At 38.7% G+C, this 20,973-nt stretch overlaps 1 protein-coding gene across 2 annotated transcripts in view; it reads right to left on the reverse strand.

The window, feature by feature from the left end:
- The window catches only part of TMEM135 (transmembrane protein 135), a 190,991-nt gene that overhangs the window by 9,571 nt on the left and 160,447 nt on the right, over nucleotides 1-20,973 (reverse strand). For both annotated transcript variants that reach the window (XM_075725055.1, XM_075725047.1), the window contains 4 exons: nucleotides 10,022-10,063; nucleotides 7,908-8,054; nucleotides 5,678-5,747; nucleotides 152-319 (listed from right to left, as the gene is read on the reverse strand). In XM_075725055.1, coding sequence (XP_075581170.1) covers nucleotides 152-319; nucleotides 5,678-5,747; nucleotides 7,908-8,054; nucleotides 10,022-10,063 — 427 coding nt within the window. The remainder of the gene's footprint in view (nucleotides 1-151; nucleotides 320-5,677; nucleotides 5,748-7,907; nucleotides 8,055-10,021; nucleotides 10,064-20,973) is intronic.

Consider the following 20,973-nt stretch of genomic DNA (forward strand, 5'->3'; position numbering starts at 1 on the left):
GATTACTGCAATATTAAAGAATTTGTCGGTGACATGCTGTAGCAAATAGTATCAGTAATATTAAGTGGCTAGACTTTATAGCTCTTCATGATATTCTGAAAAGTGAAATAAAACCCATGGCATTTGTCATTTCTGTATGTTATAAGCTTACTTTGTATATACTGACGAAAGATCCCAGAAAAGCTCCAAGCTGGAAATTTTCCTTGTTGTAGAAGAGGGAAAGTAGCCGGGATGGCTCTGTAAACAGATGCCGGAAGGTGGATGGAATCCGAAGGCAACACTGGATCAGGTAACCAATGCTAAACATCCTAACAAAGCCCTAGAGAAAAGAAAGATTGATTTTGTGGTAAGAAACCACAAATGCAGAAAAAGAAAAAGCAAAAACATCTACAGAAGTACTTATTTTTGACATCGAGCAGTTTAAAACCAACTCTGCAGATACTATGTAAAATACATCCCCATCTTCAAACTTGAGACCGGGTTTTTTTTCCTTGATTCCCCTGTAAAATAGCAAAGGAAATAAAATCATAGACAATTGACTCTCCTTTAATTTCTATGAATATCTGAAAGGCCTCAAGGGACAAACTCTATTTCCTTTCTGCTCCAAAATTCTGTCCTTTGAAATAACCCTGGTGACTTCATTTCCAGGTTACTGACCAGCTTTTAACCACAAATGGGTATATAGAGGAAAATAATGTGGTGGAAAAAAAGAGCACTTCTACACTCAAATGTCTGGAGAAAGCACTAAAGGAGGAAAAGGTCCACAAAAAATAAATTTCAGAAAGTGTGAGAATTAGAAATTGACCCTGATGGCTTGGCATGTGCTCACGTACTTTCCCTCAACCAAACTGGAGGCTGAGTGATGCCTGCAGCAAGAGAAAGGGTGAAACTGGAAGGGAGATTATGTGCAGAGCTACCAAGAAAGGATAACATGGGTTCTAATGATTTTTTCTTATTACTCCACCTTGTATACCAATCTGCTTTTTTATACCATGTCACAAAACCACACTGACTTTTTCTTTCCAAATTTTTCTCCCCAGTTTCTTACAACTTCCTCCAAATCTTCTTATCATTAATCTTACCCTATGGCTAACTTCTCTAATAATTCTGAATAAAATCTATCCATTTTTTGGTTGGAAGATGCCTTATCTGAAAACTATCTGTGCACTCATCATTGACAAATAAGGCAGGCACCCAATGCTCATGATTTCTGTAGTTCTTTTTTCAGAAGGTACTCAGGGACACCAAGACAATTCCAGTTACAGGGACAACTGGCAGAGGGTTTGACTGAGCAAACTTTCAAACTCAGAAACTCAAAACATTTTTGCCTCCTACAGAACTTGATAATGCATCATAAAGCTCATAAAATTTTATTGTGGTTAAACATCCAGTAATAAACTCTTCCTGAAGCAATTACTCTTCCTGCTACTCAAGAAGTGGTTTATGAGATTCAAGTGGAAGAAAATATATTGTGTCATCCAATGATTCAGTAGCTATGAATGAAAAATTTCCACTTCTTTGTCTGCTACTCTTAAAGGTATGTAAATTGAACAGCTAACGACCCAGTGCTTTCTGATTGTGTAATGAAAATGCTTACTGAAAGGCATGCGAGGTAGGCAGAGATGTAAATGCGCTGTGAATTTTGTGTAGTTAAAATGCCAAAATTAAGACGAACATATATATATTTGCCCCTAAAATGAAGAGGTACCCTAGTGTGAAATACATAGTCCTCGTCTTCCAAGAAAAATAGATGATTACGATACTGGGTACCATTATATAAAAAGAAAGTCCTAAAACAAGCAGTTATGAACAAAGCCCAAAACAAGAGAACAAACAACAGTATGGTATGTTTGACATTTTCACCCAGGTTACTCTGATGCGGTGAGAAAAACTGCATTAGGAAACACTTAAATTACAACTGGAAACACTCAAATATATCCGTGATTTTATTTTTATGAGTAGCCTGCTTAGAAGTGCTGAACTGAATGACTGAGGCTTAGTTTTGATGTGCACCAAACAGCAATAAGTAGTGCACAAAATCTTTCTATTTAGCTCATTAAATCAACCAGGTGAATCGATACCATACCTATAGGTGTTTTTCAGAGTCACATCTTGTGATCAATGCACAATATTGTAACTTTTCTCTTCCATAAAAAGACCTCAAATGGTAACAAGACGTAGAAAACAGTAGAGTATAAGCACGACACTATAAGAAGCATAAATGAGCGAAGGAAAACCTGCTAAGAGGCATTTCTCCACAGAGATTTTGAGCTGGGACTCAGATCAGCCAGAAGTAGCAGCACAGTGAAACTACATATCTGCAAAACTCATTGAGTAAACCTTTTTTTTTCCCTTTTGAGAAACAGATTCCTTAAAAAGTTAATAATACAGTCAAGATATTGGCTATAACCCAAATTCAGAAAAGCATGTGTGTGCACATAAACAGAGTTCACTAACATACCAAAACTCAGTCACCCTGTTGCAACATATTAGGAATTAGTTAAAATAATTCTTAAAAATAATTTAGTTAAGATATTTAAAATTTGTTCTGGGTCAATGGTTGCCCATGTTCCTTCAAGAGACAGAATGCAGAGATTACAATCATCAGAAAACAATCTTATATTCTTCTTGGTCATCCTAGTCATTAGGTAGGTTATGAGGTCGTCTGGTGTCATCCACAGCATCAGCAGAAAAAATGGACAACTGGACTACTACTGCTGGCTAATGTCTCCTCATTGTAACCAGAGAGAATAACAAAAGAGGAAAAATATTGTTTGACTGCTTCTGGTAGCTCTTTTCAGACATTTACAAACCCAAAGCATTTTAAGTATTTAAAATGTGAAGGGAAGTCTATGAAATCAGATGGTATCTCATTACTAAATGTTACATAAAAGCTATCCAGATTATGTCAACTACCAAATGTGCATTTAAATGTGAAGGAGGAGAAAAAGAGCAAGCAATGACAATTAAAGCACAGATACGATAATGAGAAGACGAGATGTTCAAGGGTAAGGGAAAATACAGCACGGAGGGGAAATTTTGGCAATAAGCAGCTCATCAGATCATTAGCAGATATGAAAGCTCCCTTCCAGATATGGAATTACAAAAACACACTCAAATCATGTCAGCTGACAGTTATTACTGATTGACTCCAGGAACAGCCATAGAGAGAACTGAAAATGCTTTAAGAATTTTTCATCTTTAAAAATCCAAATACTTCAAAATAAAATTCTTCACTCATGTTTAAATATTTAAAAAGTCACAGAAAAGGCAGGAAGTTCGAAGATCTAGCTGCCACTTCAGTGATATTTCCCTGATTATATTCCTGTAGTCAAGAATAATTTATACTAAAATACTATACAAGACTGGTACAAGAATGAAGTATAGTTCAAATGCACAACTGGTATCTCTAAAGAGAGAAGAGCCTTATAAAAATGTCTTTTTTAAATTATTATTTTTAGTCAGGTAAAGAGTTAGTTCGGCTCCATTAGCAGCTGGGTTTTCTTCTCCCCTCATCCCCTTTGGAGGATATAAAAAATGTGAACAAAGTGATGCTGAATAAAGGACTGAAGAAGACAGAGACTCCTGTATCCCCTTTTTGGTTCTCCTGTTCTTTTCCTCATTAACACATCTCCCTACTCACCTAAAGAAGGACAGAGAGAGTAGGGGATGGTCTACTGTAATCTGAGGAACTCACAACCTGGAATCGGATTTGGGTCACTCCACTAAAGCGACTGAACAAGACTAACTCCTATTTCTTGGTCACCCTTCTATTTTAAAGGCTTTTCAAGCTCATTATATTCCATAATGGTCAGATCACCTCTCTCTTTACCCATGAAGTCACACATACAATCATTCTTCCAGCAGATTACGACAGTTTTCCATGGAGAAGAGCCATCAGTTCCATTATGAGTAGTCTAACAGAAATCCTTACTTGTTTGTTTTAATTGCGCTTGAATAGAGTGTTATGAGAGTACGTATAGATTTGACTGCTGAGCATGCAGCACAGAATGCATAAGGATTTTCTGTGAGATTAATAAATAAGATCAGGGAGCAAGTCTGGACTAACTGTAGTTAAGAGCGAATTACTGTAAAATATGCCTAAGTAATGAAAGACAGCACTTTACGTAAAAGTGCAGCAGACTGAAGTTATAGCAAGGCACCCATGTAAAAAGATGCTCACTAGGAGATACTGCCACTAGCAGAGATCTGGAAATGCAGCATAGCAACCCATAAAATCACTTCTGCTTAATTTTAATCTTTGTTTTGAATAAAATATTCACTGCAGTCTTGGACATGGATTCTGAAGGCCAGACACTGGTATCTATGGGGAAAACACAGAGTACTCTGCAAAGAAAGGCACAGGGCACGTTTGCTCCCCAGAGGATGCTGACCAAACATGAGCACCAGGAGATGGGAGACAAAGCGGGCCAGGAGCCACCGAACAGCAAACTTACAGGGCAAGGCACTGAACAAGCACAAAGCAAACGGGAAGTCTGTGTCCCCAGAGATCTCATGCCTTGAAGAACAGAGTCCACGAATGAAACATTAAGTGGACTGACACAGTGGTGAGAGGTGGTAAAATTGTAATTTTGATCTGGATTCTGCTAAATATATGTCATACCTACAACAGAAAAGTGACATCACTATCCTGAACTATTCGTGAATGCTCTACTGCATATTTTTATTGTAATTCAGGAGAACACTTAAGCACCAGCTCAAATCCTATCAACTCCAGTGCAACTTATATCCATGCTACACAGTGGCATGCTAATATACTGCAGTGTAAAAAGAGTGTTAATACAACACAAAATTATGTTGTTAATAAACACACATGAATAAATGTTGTGCTAGATCTCTTCTGATACTTAATTTAAACATACCTCTTCTGAGATAACATTAACTGTATATAAAATGTTAATTTTAAAAAGTTATTTTTGAAAGTAATACATATCAAAAGCATCTGAAGATACTCAAATCCATTTTTGCTGCTCCATAAAAAAAAAGGGGTAAATTATTAAGCGATTGAGACTGTCTGGAGTCTTACCAACTCCTAAAACAGGCCTAGCAGGTGGTACCACCTGTGCCAACCCAACGCCAGCCAAAACGAATCTCTACACAGTAGTCCTCTGAAAAAAAATGCGCTGATCACATTAATAATGGAGGATGAATTATGCCACCGGACATAAACAGCTCTTCCCGGGCACAGCAACTGTGACCAATCTCTCGTTACCCTGAGCCCTTAAAATAAATGAATGGAGGAGCGAGCCCAGCGCCCGGCGCCGCGTGCCAGACCCGCGCAGCTGCACGTGCGCCAGGGCTGCGCCGCCTGCCCAAGCAGCACATTCCAGGTGCTTTATTTAGGGTGGAGTCACAAGTGGGCTCAGCCCTGAAGTGCATCACATAGTTAAACAAGTGCCTTGCTCGCTAGTCCATTTTTTCCCACGTGTTTCATGTTATTCATTCACTCCAGCTCATCTGAAAGACCAGAGAACTTTAACCCCACCACCACCCCGCCCTAAATTGAGAAAATCTGTTTTCAGGCTTGTCACATTTTCAATAGAAGAAGAATGAGTAACAGGCTCCTTTCTCACTTCCTAAGTATATGCTTTTTCTGACTAAAGACTTTCACCCTGTCTTTGCCAGAGTTTGTCAATCTAACTTTTTCTGCACTTACTTTAATACAGTATGAGATGCAATTATCTCCATAGTGTTTACAGCATCTATGCCTTGGGCCATGTTTGCACCTGCAAAAAGCACAATGAAACACATATTAACTCGTAGCTGTTTTCAGCATCATCGACAGGAGACTTCATAAATTTTTCTTGCCTAAAAATACGTAAAGTGCTATTTTCCCACCACTCATTCTCCCCGGTACCTATTGAAGGGCACTGCGAACTTTTATGATGTCATAAAAGGACAATAAAAACAAACAATACTTCAGTTGTACAGCAAGAAGTGTCTGCACACTTATTTGGATCCAACCTCTTGCCATGCTACACATTAAATACAAAGTTAAACAACAAATTTTCTGGTGTGGTCAAAAGGGAGAAGTGATGTGACCCTTCCTGGCCTGGCTCTGCTTTGTGGTTCTGGAAGGGTATTTGACCACACATCCATTATCTGTGTCCTTACATCTTTCATACCATCGTAAGGTTCATTGGAGCGCAATGCAGAACATACAAACGCACAGTGATACACTGTGAGACTTCTCTCAACTACAAGCCTTTCACTTCTGGGTTATTTCTTCTACTGTGTTGATTATTATGTAGGTCTTACTTTGGACTGAGAACTTGACCTTGAGCATCTAAAAGAGACTGGCTTGGGATGGTGGGACGTGTGGATTGTACAGTTGTTAGCCCTGCATTATGTAGAATTAAAAGTAATGCCATACCAGGTCTGAACATTGTATTTTGCTATAGCCAAGTATTTTAAGTTTTAATGCAAAATAAATTACACAATTTATATACTGTGCCAAATATCTTGGAAGTTTTGAATCGTGTACTATAAAGTCTCATGGCCATAAATCATCTGTGAGGTCAGTTTATGTAGCAAAAATTGTAATGAGAATGTGATCACGTTACAGGCATTTAGACTCAATTATATTGAAAAGAACCATATGGAAGAGAAACCTGTGAGAGCATTAGGACTGGAAATTTAAAGTCTTCTGAATGTCTGAGTCGGGAGTTTCAAAACCTTAAAGAAAAGACTCTCTTCCCCACCCACAGTCCCTTGATCCTTGTATTTAACGAACAGTGGAAGAGCTATGAACTATATCTAGCAAACTGAATAAGGGGTATTTAAGGCAAAGTACGTGTAAGCAACTCAGCTAAAAGAATCTGTGTATGGCTGGAGCTGTCTTCTCCTTGTAGGTCTTTCATTGTCTAATAGTCATTCCTGAGAAGCCACTGCTGACTTCCCTTACATTTTTCAATTAAAAATCACAGCAAATCATAGGAAGTCGCCATGTGACATAGGTCACTTCATTTCTGTTCATTATCTGAGCAAGTAAGATAAGCTACTACTTTGAGAACACAATGCACTTGGAAGACTTGTTTCTCTCCTGCATGTCAGCAGGTAAAGATCTGGTCATAAAACTGCTGCTGGAGAGGTCAATGGAAGTGAAGATTCATAGGTGTGATATGAACATTTTTTATTCCATCTTCCCTTTAAATGAATGACTCCTTGTGGTATCCAATGTGCCTGAAGCAGACAAATCAAGCACAGCAGAAGTACATCACCTGAACATATTAGCCTGAAAAGCCATCTGATGTAATTTTTTTAAGCTCATACTAAAGGACAATAAATTGGATCCTGTAGACTGAGAAGGAACCTATCTTACCTAGCTTCAGATGTCTAGATCTGACCTTGTGCAAACAGTTTTAGACTCACTCTTTGGTTAGCTATTTCCTATTTCCTGACAGAGGAGGCAGGGCAGGTGCTACCAATCCTGTTCTTAGGCAGTTCTCCTTTATGCCATACAGGGATGTAGGTCACCAAAAAGATGATGTTACAGTCACTTAAGGTGACATAAGTAAGCACTGCTGCAGCACAATTTTGCCTCCATAATATCACTATTAGCACCAGCAGAACCATGCCATGAGCTGGTTTTGCTGGGAACTGCAGAAAAAGCAACCACCACTGCCTCTCAGAACTGACTGAATTTACTGTCCCTTGTTAGACAACTGCACGCTACAAGTCACTGCTATGACAAACAGGTCTTACATTTTGCTTTCATTAGAGTTCATCGTTTGTCACTGCTATCTACCCAGTAAAAATGAGATGCAAAACACTTAAATGCAAAGCAAAAGTATTACAAAACATTGTCAAATACATTGTAACAAACCATTAAAATGAGCGAAGTAAGAATGACTCGTTTTGTTTTTCTTTTGTTTTCTTTGACTCACACTTTGTCCATGAGCCTTTTTGTTAAAGCCAGTATGTTCGTTGGCTGCGATATTTTTTCACAATGCTTTATCTTTCTATCTATTTTTGAAAATGCTGCTTCAGGTGAAAATGAGTGAGTGGGGATTTCTTCTTTCCCTACAATGAACCTGAAAGAAAAAACAAAACAGAGCAAAACAACCATTATATAAATAAGGCAAATAAATATATTAAGCCCAATGTAAGTATCTAAAGTCTTTAAGACAAGCTTGAAGTTATTACCCACAGGTCTGCAAAAGAAAATGCATCCTGTACAGTTGCCAAACCTTGTATCTCCTTGAAAAGATCAATTCACTGACATATATTTAAACTTCAGATAATGGTCACAATTGCTGCCAGGAATTTTTTTAAACCTGGAAACAAAAACATTACCGGGGAAGTCCATCTCTCATACAAAGCAAGAATACCAAATAAGAAAATAAAAAGGCACATGAAATATCTCAATTATCTTCAGCAAAATGGCATTACATAAAGGTTGATGATTACTATAATATTTTTATATAATATCTAATTTATAAAATCTTCAAAATATTTTTTCTCCCACCAAGAGCATTAACTTTGTGTTGCTTGGCTTCATCTTCAGCGCTCTTTCTTCACCCAGAAGTTGATATTGTCAATATACCAGTTCATCTTAGGTGTAGAATTACTGTATATCAAGGGCAAAGGAGGTCATAATGGCAAGATGTTTCCTAACACTATGCACTATAATCCAAACTACACTGTACTGTGATAGTCTTGCTGAGGGCGATGAAAGTATGAAAACTTAGTGACTGTGAACCGGTGATTTCAGAAGCACTGTTTCTGCACATTGCCACAGGAGCGTTTCATGTCCATATTTCTGGACTATAGACTGAATTATTTAACTATTGGCACGTTATATCAAATTCCACAGCTGTTTCATAGCTGCAAACTCTATAAAATATTTTCTACTACCGACAACAGCAAGTCTGTCTTCCTTGACTTCCAGTCTTCACCTTTTGAGCTGACGCTGTCCATGCACTGGGCTGTCTGACTAGTAGACAGGTAACAGAATATGTAAGGAACAGATAACAATAATGTGTCTTTATACTTTTGAAACAAGACACAAAGATGGGAGAACTTTGTATAACTACAACAAATAAGTAAGGAACACCAGAGGGTCCCATTGTGAAGTAAATTCTAGGAGAGCCTGGACCACTAGGGCAGACACAAGGTTTAGTGGCACGTTGAAGCTATCTCAAATGAATTTCTTGGATCAGAAATAGTGTGGCCAGCAGGACTAGGGAAGTGATTGTCCCTTTGTACGCAGCCCTGAGTACATTTGAGGCCACACTTGGAATACTGTGTTCAGTTTGGGCCCCTCAATACAAGAAAGACATTGAGGTGCTGGAATGCATCCAAAAAAGAGCAACGAAGCTGGTGAAGGGTCTGGAGCACAGGTCTTATGAGGAGCAGCTGAGGGAACTGGGGTAATTTAGCCTGGAGAAAAGGAGGCTGAGGGGAGACCTTATTGCTCTTTACAACTACCTGAAAGGAGGTTGTAGTGAGGTGGGTGTTGGTCTCTTCTCCCAAGCAGCTAGCTATAGGACAAGAGGAAATGGGCTCAAGCTGCGCCAGGGGAGGTTTAGATTGGATATTAGGAAAAATTTCTTCACGGAAAGGGTAGTCAAGCATTGGAAGAGGCTGCCCAGAGAGGTGGTGGAGTCACCATCCCTGGAGGTGTTCAAAAAACGGGTAGATGTGGCACTTTGGGACATGGTTTAGTGGACATGGTGGTGTTGGGTTGATGGTTGGACTGATGATCTTAGAGGTCCTTTCCAACCTTAATGATTCCTAGTTTTTACTTTCATTAAAATAATCCAGCCACCAAGCCAGGAAACACAAAATTGCTACTCTACCCTTAATTGGTTTAGTGTGGACTTGGTAATGTTAGGTTAATGGTTGGACTGGATGATCTTAAAGGTCTTTTCCAACCTAAACGATTCTATGATTCTATGATTTTTCTTAAGAAAACTCTTTTCACACAATGCAGCTGCCACTGTGCACAATGCCTCAAAATCTTCACTTTAAGCTACGTACTCACAGAAACTTTACTTACTTTAGTGCAGAGTATGTAAATCCTTTCAAGCCATCTTTGCACCTGAAACATAAAAACAACAGGTTTTGCTATAATGGGCTGCTTGCAATATAAAGTATTATAGATTAAATATTACGTAGAAGGGCTGCGGATGAACACCAGCTTCTCATTAACTGAAAACAGCACGTCTGTAATAACTCTGTGGCCATCCCCGGCTTCACAGTTGTCGCCACGGCCTTGGGACATCTCAGAGACAAAGGGTACAGCATACGAATGCCAGCGCTTCTCTCTTTCATCCAAACCAACAGCAGAGAAGCTTTTAAAGGTTGGTGACAGAATCACTGGGGTGATAATGGAAGATTTCCTGTGACAAAGAATTGTTACTTTATGGAAGAAAGTCATGATGAGTTTTACGAAACATAAATGTTACTGTAAGGAGAAAAAGGAGGGTTGGACCTCAATAAAAAAACCACCCTCTTCTGAGGAGCTGCAGGGAATAGTTATTCTGACTTTGAGATATACTGTTCTACTTCACACATTGCTGATCTCTGCAGCTTGTTACTTTAAGAAAACTCTCAATCTGAAAGTCCCAGTATTTTAATTATGTAGTGGTTGTTCTGAGCTTCATTACATACATCCTTCCTTCCAGAATACAGTGTTCCTTGTGTGACTAATGACCACAGTAAAGAGTCCATAATTGGTTGTGAAAGTTTTAGGTTATTGACTTTTTCTGCCCAGGGAATGATGAAAGGAGTTGAAACTTGCAGGTGACACAGATTCTTCCTGGAAGACTTTTCAGAGCACCACTGTCATGTTGGTAGCAAAGCAAAGAGTAGATACTTGGGGTTTTTTTCCCCTTTTTATGGGATTGCATGGAGAATACATCATGGTAAAAATGCATTCCTGACACAATACATAAAGCACAAACTAGTAACTTACCAACATCATAATTTCAAGAACAAATCTACTCTAAGAGAAGACAGGACAGCAGTTGCAAAAGCTTCGTAAGTGGGAGTAGAGGAGCACAATCCTTTGCCTTCTGCATGCAAAGACCAAGATGTCCCTGGAAAGTCTGTGCCTGAACCTTCCCGAGAGCATGTGGCACCATCTCCCAGAAGACACCATGCAGGGTCAATGCGTGCTACCGATGGCTGGATACATATGAACAGCAGGAACAAGATGAAAGATGATCAACAGATCAACAGAGTCTTGCTTCATTCTGGCAGGCGAGTGCCTGGTGCGGTGGTGCTAAGACGTCACAGCATTAAACACTCCTGGGAAATCTTCCCAAGGGTATGACCTTCAACACATACGTTTCCAAGGACTTTGTTTTGTCACCATGTGCACAGTGCTAAATAAGTAGAAAATTCATCCTAAGGATGATGAAAGTCCTAAGGACTTTCTCTTTTAAAATGACTACACCTAAGATATTGGTCATGTATATATGATCTATAGGGATTCAAGGTAACCTTGCACAAGAAAAATTTTTCATTGTTATCTTTAATTAATATAGAACTTTGTAACCAAAGATACATAAACATTTTACTTTTTATGATTCTTTGCCTGTGGACTTCAGAAGCTGAAAATCATCACAGCACAGCACTTTTACAGAAAGATGGAAACAATCGGTGAGTGATGGACTGAAGCAAATGAAATCAGCTTTGCCCAGAGATCACAGCAAATCACTGGCAGAACTACAAACAGAGCCCAAATGCACAGGGTTTACTTATACCTGCTCTGTCCACGGAACCACAGTCCAGTACCATGAGTTTGATTATCAACCTCCAACTGACTGCAAGTTAAATGCCCTTTGAGTTAAGGGCATTCAACACATTACATCTGCAAGCTGCCAGCTCAAGAACAGGGCCTTAGTTTCTACTTTTCCAGTAAATTCAAACTATACACAAACTGAAACATAAATGTTTCTAGAATAATATCGAAACAGAAAAGTAATGACAGCATGAGCATAATGATGTTTTTGCCTTAGTCACTCCAGTGCAACTGCACATTGAGTTGCAAGTGTTCAAGCATTCCTTCATCGCACCACCAGATGTCCCTACCCAACTAGTGCTCCGGCTGACCGGGCCCCACCGATGACATCCTACAACTCAATCGCTTTAAATTCTCCTCAAAGAAACTGTCAGTCAAATCCTTTCTTCACTAATATTGAAAATCATTAGACACCTGAGTCACTGAAGGAGAAAACAACACGCCAACCCTCTCCTCATTACTCGAAGAAACGTGAAAAAGGTTTCTAATGTCTATTCTAATTACATGGTTAAAGTCAATTCTATGCAATAAGTATTTGGTGTATCAGAATTTTATTAGTTATTCTTATTTTTCTTATTGTATTAGTTATTCTATATAGTTATAGAGGTACAGCTATGAATCCCCCTGCAAAATGCACCAAAATTAAATACGTAGTTCAATATAGAAGTAACGCTAAAGATACAATTCCATTTTTTCCCCATTAACTCCCTAATCTTTTAAAGTATAACACAGTATAAAGGTGCAATTTAAGTTCTTAAATAGAACTTAATTCATGCTGCTTGCTGTCTAAAATGTCTTGTGTAAAGTCATTATGCAAAGCTAATGGGTATGAGGAAAACTTGCACATTAAGGGTTTCAAAAACAGGAGTCCTAGAGAAACAATACTTTCGATCAAGACTAATTTGCACTGCAACCTCCCCTTCTCTAAGATGGCAACTTTGTTCTTACAAATGAAGTAGCAACCAACAACAAAACTGGAAATCTAATTTTTGGCTTTACATCATGAAGTCAGTATATTAAAAGCTTCAGAATACTCGCCTCGAGACTGAAATTGCCTTAATTATTCACTCACTAGGTACACAACACTGGCAGCAACCAAAAACCCCTCTACAGTGACTCCAAACACACCTTTTTTGGGGGGACAACAAAAACCCATGCAGGGACAACCCGGAGATGTCACAAATTCAGCAACTGGCCTTGATGGTGACTGCTGAGGTCCAACACTAGCTGCACATGGCACGTTTCATGAACACCTAGCTGCTAATAACTGAACTAAGACTAATGATTTGCTTCATACAGCCACTAATTGATAATAGTAACTTTTACTCAGTGCTTCATTGCTCAAGGGGTGAAAGAGTCTGCACTCTGCTGCTGACCCCCATGAGCCATTTATGCTGCAAATGAGCGCAGTAATATGCATGACATGTGCCCAGCATTGCAGATGACCCTGAGACAGGAAAAAATCTCAACAGTGTATTATAGGCTTGTTTTTAGGGTATTATTCACCCTGGAAGGTCTGAGATAACGGGTGAGTCGTATGCCATTAGAGGTACACGGCATAACTCACCTCTGCTACCATTCCCACCCCCCGGGAATGTCCCAGGGACCAAATCCCAAGCTGCAGGAGGGTGGCACCATTTTTTGCCCAGTGAGCAATAATTTAAAAGGGCACATAATATGGTTACATTTTCCCATCAGAGGGGAATTTGTCCCTGGTACAAAGCCAGCAGCACCAGCAACTGCCAGCTGTCCCTGTTGGGCACCGTGTACCTGATCAGACAGCAGAAATGCTCTGCTCCGCTCCAGCTTGGTTTTGGCGAGAGCCGCAGTTGGAGCCAGAGGAGCAGAAATGTCAAGGAGCCATAGCAATAAATTTGGGTTCTCCAAATTCCCCTGCCGGGACAATTTTGGTACATGAGCAAACAGGGTTGACTTTAATCGTGCATATTTATAACATAAATTTAACTTATGGCCACAGACATTTATTTTTTCTTAAGAAAACAGCAAAATTGGAATAGAGCCAAGGCTTGATACTAACTATACTTCCAACAAGACATGAACTAACTCTAATGATTTATGTTTGTGTATGTAAAGAGGTGCTGTACAGGAGTTTACACTACTCTCCCTCCATCCTGTGGGAAGGAGAAGTTCCCACACTGAACTGTAAGGCTGGATGCCAGCAACTATGTTTTGGGGTTTTTTATTAGTATCTCTTGTCATAACTCTTCTGAAGATTTTCTCCGTGAACAATTGCTATACGCTGCACAAGAAGCCTCCTGAGGAAACAAGTCACTTTTCACCCACGGAACGAGTAAGGAGAAGGCAGCTCACAGCAACCACATATGCCATGTTTAACAACATCCCCATATTGCTGATGTTATCCTTCAGGGTAAGAGTAAATTAGAAAACCCTATAAGCAGAGGTCTCATTATGGCCATGTGGGAAGGAAACACTGCAAGCACAGGACATGTGTTGGCATATTACTGCAGCACATCTGCCCATAAAGATTGGCCGGGGGACCACGTTTCCGAGTTAAGGTGTCTTGTTTTATGGAGAAGGGAGGATCATAGTGATGAAACGTGACTGTGTCTGAACACGCCAGCTACATCCTTTACTATTAAATCCCTTGCTAGTAGGAATTAAAGGCTATCTACGCTCCTTTGCAAGCTGTGCTGAACTCTAGAGGATAATCCATTTCCTGTTTTAAGTTAGTTACAGAGGTTACTACACCTTCCTCCTTCTGTTTTTCTACCCTTCATTCCTCGTCTTCTCCCCAGTGTTAACAGTCGACAGCAACAGATGTAATTTTTCTGAGATGTCTTCTGTATCCATTTCTCTTCTTCCTTTTCCATCTCCTCTTCTGCTCTTTCTTCCTGTAAGTTGAACTCCTATTTTGTATTCCCCCCCCATCTATCCTCTAAATGTTATTCTCAACAGCTCATTTATTTTTCAGGGGGGAAAAAAGTTAAATAAATAAATAAATAAATAAATCCATCAGTACCTTCTCCATACCTCCTCATGGTCTGACACTTTCCACCATGCTAATCAAGTGCATTGCGACTACAAGATTGAAAGTGCAGAATAAGCACCACTGAAAAACAGGATTATAAAGAAATTCGACTCAGGGACACACACTTAATCACTCTGAATCAGAGAAATGGAAGAATTAGTTCAAGCTCAGTTCTAAGTTGTTCTGAGACTTACTTGTTTATGTGGTGACCGTAATATAAAATCACATTTTGAAAATATTAATTTTCCAAAAGGCTCTGGGAACCAAGAACAATTCCAAACCAGTAAGATCTTCCTCACTGATGTAACTATGTAGAAAAAAGTTACTTTAAAATGAAGTATTTTATATCTCTGGATATAAAATAAGAGCTAACATGGTCAAGTCTGATAAGACAAAGGAAACTTAAACCAAAGGTTGTTCAGAAACGTGTACCATTAGTATTTTTCCCAGTAGAAGAACACACATTTACATTTTTAAATGGAAAACATGAATTTTAGAAATTATGATCGGACATGCCACGAAATCTTTTTTGACTTGTCATTACTTAGTTGTGGAGAACTTTCCAACTATCTGAACAGATCCGTCTCAGTGACCAAAGAACAACATGATTATTGTGCTAATCCTAATGCCCAAATCCATCAAGCCATCAGTGGTTTATGATGAGGCTGCAGAAAGACATTTTAGTCCTCATTTAGATAGATCTATGGGAAACTGGATCCTAAAAATCTTTGTAGACAGCGTTATACAAGAGTCTTCTGACTTCAGCAACTACTCATGACTTTCACATCAGCTTAAAAAAAAGAACACTCTGCTCATGTATTTTCCTACCAGAAATAAAGTGCATCAAATCTAAAATTGCAGCAGCCTACTTGGAAGCAGAGAGGCATTTAGATGCAATTCCTTTGAATCAAAACCACTACTTGCAGCTGAGTAGCATCTAAACACAAAGGAGCTTCCTTTCCAGATCTAAAGCTACACGCAGCACAGATCAAAATGCTGGGAGTTTCCTTCACAGACGGCTAGGCTGCTTTAACATGGAAGTTTCAACAAGATTTTTTTGCTTTCTCTTTTGGAGTTATGGCTATTTCAACTAATCACCTGTATTTGTGTCTTATTAAAGACACTAAAACTTGCGTATCTCACAAAGATAACTCAACCCAAAAAGAATATCCATATTTTAAAGTTATGGTCCCCTGTATAGATGTGCAAACATTTTTGTCCATCCATCCCGATGGAAACATATCTCTTAGAGACACCGAACCACCATCACGTCAAGGCACCTGGAACTGCAGAGAGCAAAAATAATCTGTTCCATGCACCAGCTGCTGTTAACTTTAAGATTTCCCCCAATATCAAACCTAAGCCCTTCCTTCGTGCTATGTCTTCATATCCCAACTTTTCCCAGATGATGCAGGAGCAGGAATAACCACCTGCTTTCCTCTCTTCCTCCACTTTGCCAGGACTGGAATGGAAAAAATGATGGAAAACCTTTTCTTCTCCTCCTCTTGCCAGGCGTCAGGAAGGAGGCCCCATCCCGCTGGACCACATAACCCCGGGAGAACCAGTGCCAGCCACAGGCAGAGAACGTCACCCCCGCACTTGGAGCTGCCTCCTCCAAGACCCAGCAGGATCATGAGGCACAACCTTTGACTTGTGCAGAGGAAATCGAGAGGCAAATTTAAGGGAAAAAAGGATTTACACCCATATTCTCTCTCCTCTGGATTTCCTCTTTTCTGGATTAAACGTTTATTTTCTTTCTGTCTTTACTCACAAGTCTTACCTATTCAACCCAGGACTATGAAAAAAATTATAAGGAGGAATTATAATTAAAAAATCTAATCTTGTACCCCACTGACAACATGTAGCTTTCAGAAGACATGTCAGAAATCATATTAAAAATAACTGAAGTCAGAAGAGTTGTAGCAGAAACTCTTATAAAAATTACACTTCAAACTATTAAATGTGCAATGCAGCTGGGATCCAAACGCAATGAAAAGGCTCATTGCTTGTTTTTCCAAATCAGACTGATAGTTTAACTTTGTTTAAATAAAAAGTGAAAGAATGTATCCATGACATTTCTTTTAGCTGTGCTTGAAGTATAAAATGATCTTTTGAAAAGGCTACGTTTTTGTAACTATTACATGCAGTGAATATAAAACTGTATTTTAAAAAAAGTAAATTAACAAAGAAAGAGCAAGTAGTGACAATATTCAAGGAGAAGGGTGAAAGAAGCACAGTAGAGGATATACATTATCTTTTTCTAGAGCTATACTGAATGCATCATTTACAACACTTGGAAAGAAAGGGTGAATGGCGATAACAGTGTAGTCAACAGTGAACTATGTTCCCATTAAGCTTTCATGTAAATCCAGGGAATTACATTTTTGAAGAAAAATTCTGCAATTCTGGCAAGAATGAGACCCTGCAGTTGAAAAGAAACCTGTTTATACTGAAGTTAAATTACAATACTGGATGCAGGGTTGTAAACCAAAGCTGTTATTAATCAACACTTCACATCTGATTGCCAATCAAGTTTTGTGTTATTGCCAAATACGAAATCAGGTTTCTAGTGATGTTAATTATTCTGCTACTTAAAATGCTCCCATTTCTTCAGAGATTAGTGCTTCCTGAAATGTGGATTTTTGAGTAAATGGAATTTTTCTCAAAAGGTCTTAAAAGCAAAGAAAAAATTATTTTTTATAATTTTAGCTGGATGCAGCCTTTCCATGTTTTTGTGTAGCAACAACGCTGTGCTGTGGGCTCAGGAGCAGCAACCGAGTCACTCAGGTGGCCACATTCCCTTCTCAAAACCCTTCATCAAAGCCCCTGCCTCACACAGCTAACAGAAGAAGCCAACACCAATTAAAAGAGCTGACTAAACAATGAAGTTAAGGATTTATCCGCTTGGTTCAATTGGTTTGCTGAATTTTGGAAAGTGATGTCATTTTTCCACTACCCAATTTTAACCTTTTTCTTACAAGTGTTCTATCAAAAAACAGTAACCTTCTGCTACAGCAAAACCCAAACACTCTCCAAATCAGGCACAGAACAAAAATAGGAAATGGCAAAAAAACCCTGAAGGCATGAAAATGGGAAGTCAAATTGCCTCTAGGGGCATAAGGATACAGAGAAATTTACCTTGACACGCGCACAAACCCACGTCCGCCTCCGCGTCCGAGGTTGCGCTGATGCCGTTTCATTGTTCTTAGAACAATGAGAACAGTCAGTCTGTTACCAAAGGGACATGCCGTTATGAGATTGAAAAGCAAATGATCTTAACTTCATACTGGGTTTGGCTCAGGTTAAATAATGGAGGCATCTGCAGCAATTCTATGTTACACTGAGACCTGTGCTAAATTTATCTACTGCCAAATTCTCCTCTGGCTTTTTCTACTGGCTCTGCAATTGGCGGGGAGGGGGAAGAAAAGGAAAAAAAAGAAGCTAAGCTTGTTGGAGCTGTCTTCTGTAAACATACTTCATGCTATTTGCAGATGATTCAAAATTTCAGTGAGCTAAACCTCTTTCATAGAGAATGATTGATTAATTCAAGTATTCAAGAGAAATGGATACAACATCTGCTTTCCCAAATGATCCCATAACTGGATTTGAGGGAAATGTTTGGCTGTTTGCTTTGCTTCAATTTGGGAAAAATGTGATTACAAGGAGATGATCTATTTATATTTTTATATTATATTACCCATATCTCTGACATTTAATAAAATTGACATATGTAATCAGAATAAACTTATAATGAAATGAAAAGCTATAAAAAGATTTTAAGGAAATTAGCAATCATTCTGAATATGCCCCAGCCATTGCCGAGTTAGGTTACAGAGTGAAGGCGATACATGCTTTTTAGATCAGTGAGATGTTATTTGTAATGACTTGAAGCGAGATTTTCACTCTGTTACTCAAAAATATTCTTAAATGTCTATAACGCAAAACACTGCAGAAATCACCAAGACTGTTACAACTAGTTATTGAGCCATAAGCATTAGGGCAGCATCAGTTTGTTGCTACACTCAAGCTAAATGACAGTGTTGCAAAATTTGTTGAAACTTAAACTTTTACTTCTGGCTATACAATATTTCTTTGTGATGACTGCCCCACGCAGATTTACCTGCTTACCTGGAGTTTACACACAGGATCTCCAGCACGACACTGTGGTGTGTACACACGCCTCTGACGTTCATAAGTATCAAAGGAAGTCTTGACAATACATTAAAGTCTCAAAACTGTGCTCGAAGAACCGGAGTGAACAAAGTAGTTGTGCACAGCCTTGGAAAACACCATTTTGAGAACCAAATTTCAGTGCTACCACAGAAATTCACTCCTGAGTAACTGCCTTGCTGGCTTATATTATGGCAGGCGACCAAATTTTACTCTAACATAGTTTCATTTTAAATTACTACAGTGCTGTTCAAATACATCATATTTTTAGTGCTGCATATCCAGGTGCAGTATTTGAAATAGAAAGTTGCACCACCAAAAAAAAAAAAAAAGAAAAAGAAGTTGAGAGACTGGTCACGGAACTTGGAGTGATATAATACAAAGCCCAAGCCTATAGGTCACAGTCGGAGGGGGAAGCGTCACCTCTGCAATGGACTTCTGGTCCTTTCTTATTCTAATAATCACATAAATGTGGCTTCTGAACAATACTGTAATGCTTCCAATTTTGACTTTTTACAACAAGAAACCTTAAATTCCATGCCAACAATGCATGCGGTCTCCCAGACAAAACACAAAATCCCCAAGACTATGAAAAAATATTTTTTTTTAATTACGTAACATGTAACACTTTCTGTAACTAACTAATTTAACTTAGTGAAAGAACATGGTATTTATTAAAAATAGCCTTCCAAAAATTATTGCTGGGAAGTTAACCACTGTTGATATCATTGTTTACAACATCAATAAAACCTCCCACAATTATTTTGCTCTGCAAATTTATAAGTGGCATTTACAACTACTACACAGAGATGGTATTAAAGTGCTGCCAGTTCCTATCACTATAGTGGGAGTGCCACCATGCCTGCTGTCCGTCAGTGTCCTGGTTCAGGGGTTGACTGGGTTTCATGAAATTATCAACTTTCTCTATCGAATTTTTGCAGGGTAATTTCTAACATCTCCAAGATGCAAAGTACAAACACGTGAATTGAATATAATCAAGGAAATCAGAAACCATAGTCCAACGCTTATGTGTTGGCACCTCACAATGTTTTTCTTAGTATAGAACTTCTGGGGAAGGCATTGTTTTGGGTTTTTTGAGGTTGGGGTGTTGTTTTTTCTATTTTTGAGATTGGAAACATTGCCCAAAATTTCCATTACATTTCATCTATAAAGATTGCTCTGGACACTTGCTAACTCATTTGCACTCACATATAGGAGAAAGAAAAAATCTCAGCATTAAGATTAATCAAAGAAATATCAGCCCCACTTTACAAGTTGGGCAAGCAAGGTATGTCACAGGGGGGTTATTATGAGCATTTATTGTGCTTGTCTTGCAGAGCACAGAAATTAAACCAGACAGCTAAGAGAACACATCCACTTCAAAACCACAATATACTGTGACTATACCACTGAAAAATAACATTAGAAAACTTCTGCTACTTTTCTAACCCAGTCTACATATACAAATTATATTTTGTTGTTCTTCAGTGCCATATGCTAAATATGTATTTAATTACATGGTTCCCCATTTCTAGAATGCTTCATCAAAATATACATCTACATACAAGTGATGTGCCTTTTCCTAAAACATATGATTAATCAAGTATTTAACGTCTACTGATCAGATTTCAGCACAGTGGCGATGTTGCCAGTGATGTCTGATATTGGGAATGGGGCTTTGAACTTTATACCTTGTTTCATCTCCATCCAATTTCTTATAACAGCCAAGAAAGTTTTAAATGCGAAATACTCAACAATTCACCAAAAAAAAAAAAAAAACCAAAAAAAAAACAACCAAAACAAAACACAACAGGTAAAGACACTTAGGTAAGTTTTGGGCTGTATGAACCTGGGTATTATAATTATACTCCCTGTCCTTCCAGGAGTTATCCAGAAGTATAATGATACGCTATCCTGATGCAACTTCGGGAACTAGAAGTAATCCCACTTCAGTAGGAATAAGATGATATAAGTGGAGAAAGCAAATGGCACTGTGTTCACAGCCTCTGTTTACCTTTGAAAA

Source organism: Pelecanus crispus, chromosome 1, assembly GCF_030463565.1.
Source record: "Pelecanus crispus isolate bPelCri1 chromosome 1, bPelCri1.pri, whole genome shotgun sequence".
NCBI lineage: Eukaryota > Metazoa > Chordata > Aves > Pelecaniformes > Pelecanidae > Pelecanus > Pelecanus crispus.